We start from the raw sequence: 10,642 nt of genomic DNA on the forward strand, positions 1-10,642 counted from the left end.
GGAAACAGGAAAACTGATAAGGAGTTAGCAAATCGGTTCAATTCAAAATGTTCACCTCAAATGTGACCTTAAAGTGGCTTTTCTTCCTGTTCGCCCAATCACAGCCATTGTCACACGCCAACATTCCCTCCATTCATACACTGATGGCAGAGGCTACCATACAAGGTGCCAAGCTGCTCAAGGATGCAACTCGATGCCCCTTCACGCACACTCACACAGCGATGGGGCTCAGTATCTTTCCCAAGGACTCTGCCACTTGAGCCTGGAACAAAATTGTTGCAGGCACTGCAATTTTAAAAGTTGTATTATGGAGACTCACGTAACTCACCAACTGTTACAGGGCCGAAAGGCTGTTTGTTTGCGTGTGTGTATGTGGGGGCGAGTCCTTGTGGAGAAAAGAGAGTGTTCTGGTTTTGCACGGATGTTTGCTAAAGATTATTGGTTTATAGTGCAAAACGAGTTTCAGTAAGTAAAGCAACAATAGTGAGCAGAGATCTTCTGAAGAACTCAAGCATGATGTTATGAAGCTTGGAACAAGCGGCCTTTTCATTCCCACTTGTGGAATGTACTTCCTTCAGAGCAAAACTCCTGTTCACACGAGAAACCGTTGTGACCAGGAAGCATCTTCTTTTCTTTAGCCCTCATAATACTTTGTGTCAGAGCCAGACAATCCAGTTTCAGGCGTTCTCTTGAGCTAACAAGCATCTTAAAGAAGACCCGTAGAAGCACCTGCTGCAGACATGTCGCACAGTAAGTAATACATTCATTATTTTGTCTTCTCCTACATATTCAGTGCATGCACGATGGTGATTGGGAGGCCTGAAATGAACAGATGCGTTGGAAAAGTGTTAATGTTAAAATATAGTTTTTTATCTGGGATTTCTTTAATATGATCACATGTCATTGACGAGTCATCACTGTGTTGTTTGGCAGAGGGAAAAACAAGCATGAGGCAGATGATGGTGGTCATGTCCACCGTGGAGCTATGGTCCTCTTTGAAGGCTTTGCAGCGCGGGTCGTCGGAGGACAAGCAAGTCAGCTTGACCTTCAGTTCTCTGGGGCCAAACCAGGTCTGTGACGTGGCGCTGGACGGTCGCACGGCCACGTTGCTTTTTGAAGACCTGAAACAAGACACGGCGGAGGACGGCCTCAGGTGGGCGATAGATGCCAGCTTCAAGTCCTGCACAGATGGAGTCACCACATTTCTGCTGCTGATCCAAGGCGCCCATTACACCGCGAGGGAGAGAAGAATGGTGGAGACCCTGCAGGCCCACTTCGGAGCGGAGGCTTTGAGGTACCTGATAGTCATCTCTCTGGAAGACGCCAAGGTCGCCGACACACTGGACGACGCCCTCCTGGAGCTGCTGAACGTGTGCGACGGAAGGTACTGCAGGATCACGTCGTCCGCAGCCCAAAACGGGCTGGGCGCTCTACTCAAGATGCAGGACCGCGTGCTGGGCGAGAACGGCGTGGCGGGCTACACGGAGGCCATGCTGACCGAAGCCAGGAGGAGGAGCACGGAAGACTCGGCCATGCAGATCCTGAGACGGAAGGCGCACGAGGCGGGGGAGCAGGAGCGGGCGTTCAAGCAACGCGTCCAACAGCAAGAGGCGAGGAGGGCCAAGGAGATGGAGGAGCTGAAGGCGAGACAGGCCGAGGAACGAAAGAGGGAGTCGGCGGGAAAAAGGCAACACGAGACCAAGAGGGAGAGCCTGGAGGAGGCGGTGATGAGCCACGGGGCCATGCTGCAGATCCACACCACAGCCACCGATGGTAAGACGCCACGTTTACAGCTACGCTGTCTGCCTTCGGTCACCAATAATTTGGTTGCCCTTTCCTTCCCTGACTTGAAGATAACGATACAAGGAAGATGTCGGCCATCTTGTTGGGTCTTTCTGGCAGCGGCAAGTCCTCCGCCCTGAATCTCATCCTGAAGAGGGCAGGCAACCAGTACTCGACCGATGAGTCCGCCCCCGAACCCCCTCAGCCCACCTCGTTTTGTTAAAAAAAAGAGGTGTCCGCGGCCGGGAGGCGACTCATCCTGGTGGACACCCCCGAGCTGTGGGACGAGGACGGGGTGGAACATCTGGAGCTGGTCAAGGACTGCCTGGCTTTGTCCTTGCCTGGACCCCACGTCTTCCTGCTGGTGCTGCAGGTGGAGCGCTTCACCCAGGGCGAGTGCCAGATGCTCGGGCACCTGCAGAGGATCTTCGGGCGAGACCTGGCGGAGCACGCCGTGGTCCTCCTCGTTCGCCTGGACGGCGACCGGCGCAGGCCTCAGGCCATCAACGACCACGTGGCCGGAGCCCACGCCGCCCTGCGGGATCTCATCCGCAAGTGCGGCAGCCGCTTCTACGAGCTGAACCTTTCGCAGTCCCAGAATGCCGTGAGCTACCCTCAGGTGAGGGACCTGCTCTCAGGGATGGACAAGCTGGTGGCCTCGCACGGAGGACGCTCCTACACGAGCCGGAGGTTCCCCGTGCAGGAGCTGCAGGAGAGGAGGAAGGCGTTTGGGGAGAGGAAAGAGGGGGCTTTAGAGGGGATTTACTTGTTAAGAGATGCCTGAGGGGGCCGAGCTCTAACACCGGTACAATGGGATTAAATGTGAGATTGTATCATTTGTTCAAAAGATGGCATTTAAAGCTAATATGTAAAATATGTGCATGGCATATTCATCCATTCATTAGAGAAAAATAACAAATACGCTGAAGGTTTTTAAAAATGAGTTTGCTCTGTGGGTGTAACAAATCGGGGGTGGTGTGAAAGAGGAGCCGAAACATGAAGGATTATTGTTGTTCATCTGCAGGCAGCAGGGGGGGGGGGGGGGGACTTTTACCAGCTCTGCTTGTAGATATCTTGACTGCATAACGGTTCTTTACGGTCATCCTTCAGATGCACAACACACGGACTCAACTGCATGAAGACAAGATTGTTTGTCTGAAAGTTCTTTTATTAAATGTAGAAGTATAACCGTGCTATAATGTGCCTTTATTATGCAATCAAACTGAATAGGAACAATACTATCACACTGCAACCATAAAGTTAAAAGAAATTAAATTGCATTACTACTATTACTACGTAACAGTTTCTTTGTACTTGTACTTTATTTCATTGCAGAGTAAACAGCTGATTCGATAAGCCGCGTTTCATTGATTCCTTTTCGAGGTGATGGCTACATGTCCGTATAGTTGGGTGGTAGCGTGGCCCCGTACTGGGGGGGGTCTCCACGGCTGGCGTTTTTCACCGGCGTTGCTCCGGCGTTGGCTCCGGCCGGGGGGCCATGGTGCTGTCGATCCACTCGCTGTATCGGGAGATGATCGTGTAAACTCCGGGCTTCCTGACCTGGCCACACTTCTGCCCTCCGTTGGAAGTGATGCCCACCGCGGTGCCGTTGTAGAGCAGAGGGCCCCCGGAGTCGCCCTGAGAGACGAGAGGAGGCGAGAAGAGGCACTTGAACGGGACCTTAACGTCTCCCCCCTCCCCCCCACCCCCCCCCCCCCCCCCCCACCCCCTTTGCATTCTTTGAGTACAGACAATCACAACGTCATCACAACTTGGTTGAGCCTCTTGGAGAAGGAACTCACGTCACAGCTGTCCTCCTTCTTCTGAGCTTGTCTGCAGGGTCTGGGACAAACTCTGTGGGCACACATCATGTTGTCGGTGAACTTCTCCCCGTAGTGGTCACTGCGTCCGCACAGATCCGGGCTGAACACCTCAACGACCACCTCCTTGAGCTTGTCGGGTCGGGACCCCAGGTTATCCAGGGACCCCCACCCGGCCGTCTCCACCTCTGCACCCGTTACGGGGTTCGTGCCGCCGGCCCTCAGGAACTGCACCGCTTTGACGGCTTCAGTGGCGCTGAATGGACGATCCAGCTGCAGCAGACACGCGGAGGGTGGATCTGCTTTAGTTCATGATCCATGGAGCTCATTGGTTGGCCCAAAACACAGCAATGTCACAATTTACGTTTTGGTACCATTTTGGAACAATGACTTCGAACAAATACCTTAATTAATGCAATGTCATTATCGTAATTTAACTCTTTGAAGTCAGGGTGATTGTGAAGTTCCAGAATATCAAAGGTCTGCTTGGTCTGTTCGGGCTCGCTCAGAGAATGGACTCCCAGCACCACCTTCCTTCCATTCGGCCTGTGGATCGGGCACAGTCATAAACAGGGGTTACAATGACATCGTTTACAAAAGATAATGCTAAGAATGCATCTTTTGATGCAGAACAGAAAGAAAAAAGTGTTTGCAATCACAATCTCAGCTCAGCTCTCACACATGCATAAATATTTAAAACGTAATAAATAAAAAATAAATAAAAACTTAAAAAAGGTTGCCTCACCCCGTCGGCAGGCAGTGGACCGCAGTCATCACCCATTGATCGGCGATCACAAACCCTCCACACTCGTGTTTCATCTCCTCTCCTTCCAGCACCTGGATGGAGGCCATGTAGGGCCGAGAGTGAGGCGCCGCCTCTCTGCCTCCGAGGATGCCCTCGCCTGGAGGACGCAAGAAGAGACAAAGCTTTCCAGTCCGTGCCTCCTGCATTTGGACCGTGATGAGTCACATCGTCCTGCAGAAGGTAACTAGACACTTATTTTCATGGTGACGGGGCATTGTAGCATTTGAAATTAAGGAAACTTTGTCATCCAAACTTCTGTGCAATAATGTACCTAATATATACATATATATATATATATATATATATGTATATATTAGGGACACAATGCTCCCTAATAAATAAATAAGAAACTCACTGTGTGAAATGAGGGCGAAGAGGAAAACAGCAGCAGTCACCAGAAGGTCTCTGTGTGACTCCATGATGTCGGCTCGACGTAAGCCATGAGCAGCGGCCGCTTTTAAAGGCTTCCACGGGAAGGACACATGAATCACCCCCCCCCCCCCCCGCCCCATCCACACACACACACACTCCCCCCCTCCCACGACTCCTGGAGAGAAAAACAGGAAAGCGGCTGGTTTACGTTGTGTGGAGTGGAAACACACACACACACACACGCATTTAGGTGTTTATTTCGGTGTAGTTTCGATCCGAGATGCACATGTTTCATTATTGGAGAGGAACTCACTCATTGAGTAGAAACAGTTAACACAGTTTCACCCTTTATTTCATGTGTTATAGTTACATAATGCTGAGATTTGGTTGAACCCACACTGACCTTGTGCACTTAATCACAGAACAAGGAGAGGACCTCTTCTCCTCTTCCCATGGATCCAGCAGGACACGGTGGAACACAGCCAACCTGCTATATTACAATAGGATGATAAGCTTTGTACTGCATGCTGCAAAAACATCACACGGTGCATTACGGAACGCGCACATCCTTAAACAGCTTCCTGCAACGTGTCATCAATCAAAAACGATCCCTTATTGACGGTAACCAGCGTTTCTTTGACATCATTTCAGAAAAAATGATTATGGAGACTTCTTGGATCTTGGGTGAAAACTCTAAATAAAAAGCAGCTTTAATTTCTAGAAAAAGAAAACATGTGGAATTAAATGACCTTCAGCTGAGTCAGTCAGTTGGAAAGTGGAACAAAAAACAGTTTGGAGGCCCCCTTGTTGTTTAAATCTTTAGTTCTGAAACTTGTAACAAGCACAAGGAGGTGAAGACCAAAGCTTAATGTGGCCTGCAGTCAGTCTGCAGGAGACCGGAGGTGGGTGAACCTGAAGAACGACCTCCGAGGAGTCTGCTGGTCAACTCTGGAGTCAGGAGGACGTCTTGTCCTGCCTACATCTCGCCCTCAGTGGGAAGGACTCTTCTCCTCCACCTGGCTTCACCTGCTGTCCACTGCTTCTCACACAGGAACTCTACCCACCCTGTTGTTTCTGCTGTGGGAATCGTTTGTCCTTTCGAGAGCTGCGTGGACGGAATAATCCTGTTGTGGACTGGTTAAGAAATATTGCTGTTGTTGTGGGAAATGAAGAGTTGGTCCGATTAGATTCTGGATGGAGGGGCTGCATGAAGGGGAGCAGGAGGATTGAGAACTTAACTACGTTATCGAGGGCGATGGAGCGATGCAGGTTTATTTCAGCAAAGGTCTGTTGCACCTGGTGATTCCTTTAGATTGGAGGTCCTGTCAACAATGATTTATGCTTTCCTCAGTGCCAAAGCAGCCTTTTTGCTGTTGTTCACTTTTACCATTAGAAACTACAGGCCGGAATTACAATAAACTGTAGTTCAGTGTAACATAAACAATGTACATCATTTTTGGTGGATTGGATGTATAATTACATTTGGTTAAAGACGCCCAAATCAATATCTTAGTAATCCAAGAGTTGAGGATATTATTGCTGTATTTGGATCTCTTTCCTCTAAATTAGATAATTTTATTAAATGCATGTTTTTATTCACTGTTATTGGAATATGATTTGTTTATGATATGATTGAATAATGTGGTGGCCTGCTGTGCCATAATGTGTTCAATAATTCCCTCACGTTATAATAAATGTTAGATTACAAAAATGGAACACTAGCATTATTCCCTAAATTAGTATCATATACAGAATTTTGAGGGAAAATTTAAAATAGTAGTACTGAAGCAATGTCAAACTGACGGTCAGAACAGCTTTTTTTCTAATTCTAGACCTTTAGCGCCCTCCGCAGGCCGAGACAAGTACTGACAGGAAGAAAAAAACACGTTCATCAAAGTTAAAGAGAAGGTTTACTTTTGACATAAATAGTCAATGCGTTGCTGAAAGGTCAAATTAACAGTAAATGACGATGAAACGTAAACACAACATATGATGTGTCACAATCTTTTGACTAAACTGGATGACAATTTTACACCACTATGGATCTAAAGGAGAGAAACAAGTAATGAAAATTAAAGTTACCGCTCTGAGGGTTCGACCTTGCGATGATCCCGCGGTCCCATTACCGTAAAGTGGGGAAATAATATCTCTCATAACATTTTTCTACTCCTCGCCAATTAAATCGTGACTCATGTACGCACAATTACAAGTCAGGAGGAACACAACAATTTAGAAATGATAGGTTGAAACATGTGTATCCACCTCAATGATGAGCATGAGGAGTTCATTCAGCCGTAAAACGGATTAACCAGCATCTGTGAGTAATTCCAACAACACTGTTTGCAGCTAATTCATCTTCTAGATTTCCAGTAATGAATTAATGCACATATCATGTGTTTTCCACCGTGCAGAACAAATATAAAGGTTCGTCACGTGGCAGCTGCTCTGTATCAGACTTTGAATCGCCATCCGAGCAGGTTTGTTGTTGCCATGGAGATGATTTACAACTACCACCGAAGCCTCGAGCAACCAGGGCCACCCATCCAGGTATGCGGCGTGTGTGTCTTTGCCCGTCTCTTCCATGTGATAGTGTGTGCGCACCGATCCATATCTGTTCATACATCTGTGTGGTCTGGCACTGAACCAGTTATTGGACTCATTTTCCACTTTGTTTTCTAAATATTTCATTACTCTCTCTCTCTTTCCATCCTCGCTCGCTCATTGCGAGCTCTGACTGTCATTCTCAGACCATGAATCAGAAAGCAGGTTGTAAATCCATCAACAACACAAATCTATCAGTCTGGCTGCATGTTAAACTATTCATTTAGGGAATTCAAAGGAACCATCGAGCATTTTCCGATCCCTATTGGTGCACAACTAAACTTTATTACACTAAATTTATGTAACCGGGGCGGCCGTTCGCCTGGTCACAAGGGTGACAACGTCACTTTGGGACTCTCACCCAAAGAATATCAGTTGTAATGAAAAGAAAGGGAGCAGAGAGGTGAAGTTCCAGTTTTGTAACAATGTTTTTTTTATTTACAAGTAGGTTTAATATTTAAAAGAAAAGGAATAATCAATCCAAAAACATTGGTTGGTTTTATGGCAAAATATAATCTATGCTTTGAAAAAGGATTACTATACTGGGGTACCCTACCAGTACAAGGTGACTTCTTGAGGCCCACAGGGGCGGGGGAGTGAAAGGGGACCAGGGGGCCACCACCAGGTCAAAGGAAAGAAAACACAGCAAATCAAAAAGAATTAAAACACAGCAAACAAGCAAAATAAACTGAAAGGGCCTTCCACCTCGTGAGCCACCCCCTGTAGGCCTACTATATGCCCACCTGCACTGGCATTAAAGGGACCCCCAGTATAGGGCACAGTAATGGTTGTTTATGTAGGACAAAGCAAAGACACTAACCCAGAAAGAAAACAAATTAACAATTCATAATCAAAGATACTACATAATCCGGGTAACCATAATCTATTTTAAATCAAAGGCAAAAACAGCAGTGACCAGGCTCAGCGTTGCACCACCTGATCATTTCCTGTACAAAAGAAAGAAAAGGTAAATAACACCAATAAACATTTCACTGCTAAAGGAGCATATTAAAACAGAAAACAGAAAACCCCTGACATACCTCTAGATTCCGCTCAAGCCCATCCGCACGTGGCGAGTGCTGTGCCTATGCCTATGCCTATGCCTATGCCTATGCCTATGCCTATGCCTATGCCTATGCCTATGCCTATGCCTATGCCTATGCCGTGGGAGACCTACAGCAAGCCCCCCTCTAGCTCTAGTGGGGCAAAAGCTTCCATTTAAAGAGCACCTGGTCACACCTGTTAGGCATCACCAATTAAGGTGGTGTGGCCAAACAGGCAGGGGGAGGGGGGAGAGCTCTACCCATCACATTTACAATAATACATCAACTGTAAAATGTGCTTCAACTTCATATATACTATAAAAGCTTTGATTATATTTGCAGAAATATCATTCATCATTCAATCTATTAACCAACTATTCAAATGAAGGTGACTCTCTGGTGCACCAGAGAAGTTGCAGCTCACGACAGACTGTATGACTTCCACTGCTCCCGCACCGAGCAGAACTACAGGGGCCTGCAAGTAACAGAAAAGCAAAGGACTAAGAAAAGGACCATCGCTCTTTTTCGTCGATCTGAATGTCTCAGTCTCAGGGGAACTAATGAAAACACAGCTGTAAATACTATATTCCAATTCTGCAACTAAATTCTTCTAATTGATTCATAGTGGCCTTTTAGCACAGTCACTTTAAACAACGGGTCAGAGCCAAGGTAACCAAAAGCATCTTAACTGCTTCAAGCCCAGCGACGGAAATTACCCTGAGCTGTTGAAAAGGCTTGACTCCTGGTCAGCTGTTGTAAAGCTTTGACTCCTGGTCAGTGGTTTTAAAGCTTTGACTCTGGTCAGCTGTCGTAAAGCGTTGACTCCTGGTCAGCTGTCGTAAAGCGTTGACTCCTGGTCAGCTGTTGTAAAGCTTTGACTCCTGGTCAGCTGTCGTAAAGCGGTGACTCCTGGTCAGCTGTTGTAAAGCTTTGACTCCTGGTCAGCTGTCGTAAAGTGTTGACTCCTGTTCAGCTGTTGTAAAGCGTTGACTCCTGTTCAGTTGTTGTAAAACTTTGACTCCTGTCCAGTGGTTGTAAAGCTTTGATTCCTGGTCAGCTGTTGTAAAGGTTTGACTCCTGTTCAGCTGTTGTAAAGCTTTGACTCCTGGTCAGCTGTTGTAAAACTTTGACTCGTGTCCAGTGGTTGTAAAGCTTTGATTCCTGGTCAGCTGTTGTAAAGGTTTGACTCCTGGTCAGTGGTTGTAAAGGTTTGACTCTGGTCAGCGGTTGTAAAGGTTTGACTCTGCTCAGTGGTTGTAAAGCTTTGACTCCTGGTGAGTGGTTGTAAGTTTTGACTTCTGGTCAGTGGTTGTAAAGGTTTGACTCTGGTCAGCTGTTGTAAAGGTTTGACTCCTGGTCAGTGGTTGTAAAGGTTTGACTCTGGTCAGCTGTTGTAAAGCTTTGACTCCTGGTCAGCTGTCGTAAAGCGTTGACTCCTGTTCAGCTGTTGTAAAGCTTTGACTCCTGTTCAGTTGTTGTAAAGCTTTGACTCGTGTCCAGTGGTTGTAAAGCTTTGATTCCTGGTCAGCTGTTGTAAAGGTTTGACTCATGGTCAGTGGTTGTAAAGGTTTGACTCTGGTCAGCGGTTGTAAAGGTTTGACTCTGCTCAGTGGTTGTAAAGCTTTGACTCCTGGTGAGTGGTTGTAAGTTTTGACTTCTGGTCAGTGGTTGTAAAGGTTTGACTCTGGTCAGCGGTTGTAAAGGTTTGACTCCTGGTCAGTGGTTGTAAAGGTTTGACTCTGGTCAGCGGTTGTAAAGGTTTGACTCCTGGTCAGTGGTTGTAAAGCTTTGACTCTGCTCAGTGGTTGTAAAGCTTTGACTCCTGGTCAGTGGTTGTAAAGTTTTGACTCCTGGTGAGTGGTTGTAAGTTTTGACTTCTGGTCAGTGGTTGTAAAGCTTTGACTCCTGTTCAACATGCAGACTCGTAGCCCCTGCTGATCTCTGCAGTGGAGCGGGGGTCGGCTGCTCCGGGCTGGCGTTGCTCCAGAGGAGGGGGATTACTGTTAAACGGGTCTAATCTCTGCTGTTTCCTCCGTGGGTCGGGGCCCTTCTGATGGGAGCCGGTGTTTAGAAGGGGCTCCACAGGACGAGATGGTCTTTAACTCTAATCTCTCTAATCTCTCCTCTTACTGCAGGCCGGGGTCCCACAGACTGGTACTCCTCACGCTCCCGTTTCCCTCAGCGCCATTTCACAAACGTGACAGCCTGTATTTTCAATT

The 10,642-nt window shown here is 47.4% G+C and overlaps 2 protein-coding genes across 2 annotated transcripts; one reads left to right on the forward strand and one right to left on the reverse strand.

Annotated features, from left to right (window-relative positions):
• The first annotated feature begins 947 nt into the window (after positions 1–947).
• Positions 948–2,941, forward strand: LOC119227877 (uncharacterized). Its single transcript, XM_062557395.1, has 4 exons — positions 948–1,773; positions 1,854–1,986; positions 2,032–2,472; positions 2,893–2,941. The coding sequence occupies exons 1-4, from the start codon at positions 948–950 to the stop codon at positions 2,939–2,941; spliced, it is 1,449 nt and encodes a 482-aa protein (XP_062413379.1).
• Positions 2,903–4,888, reverse strand: cfd (complement factor D (adipsin)). Its single transcript, XM_037486510.2, has 5 exons — positions 4,763–4,888; positions 4,348–4,504; positions 4,007–4,148; positions 3,585–3,875; positions 2,903–3,420 (listed from the first exon to the last, which is right to left on the reverse strand). Exons 1-5 carry the CDS (start codon positions 4,824–4,826, stop codon positions 3,241–3,243), a joined length of 834 nt encoding a protein of 277 aa, XP_037342407.2. The 5' UTR covers positions 4,827–4,888; the 3' UTR covers positions 2,903–3,240.
• Between the last annotated feature and the right edge of the window lie 5,754 nt (positions 4,889–10,642).

Source organism: Pungitius pungitius, chromosome 14 (assembly GCF_949316345.1).
Source record: "Pungitius pungitius chromosome 14, fPunPun2.1, whole genome shotgun sequence".
NCBI lineage: Eukaryota > Metazoa > Chordata > Actinopteri > Perciformes > Gasterosteidae > Pungitius > Pungitius pungitius.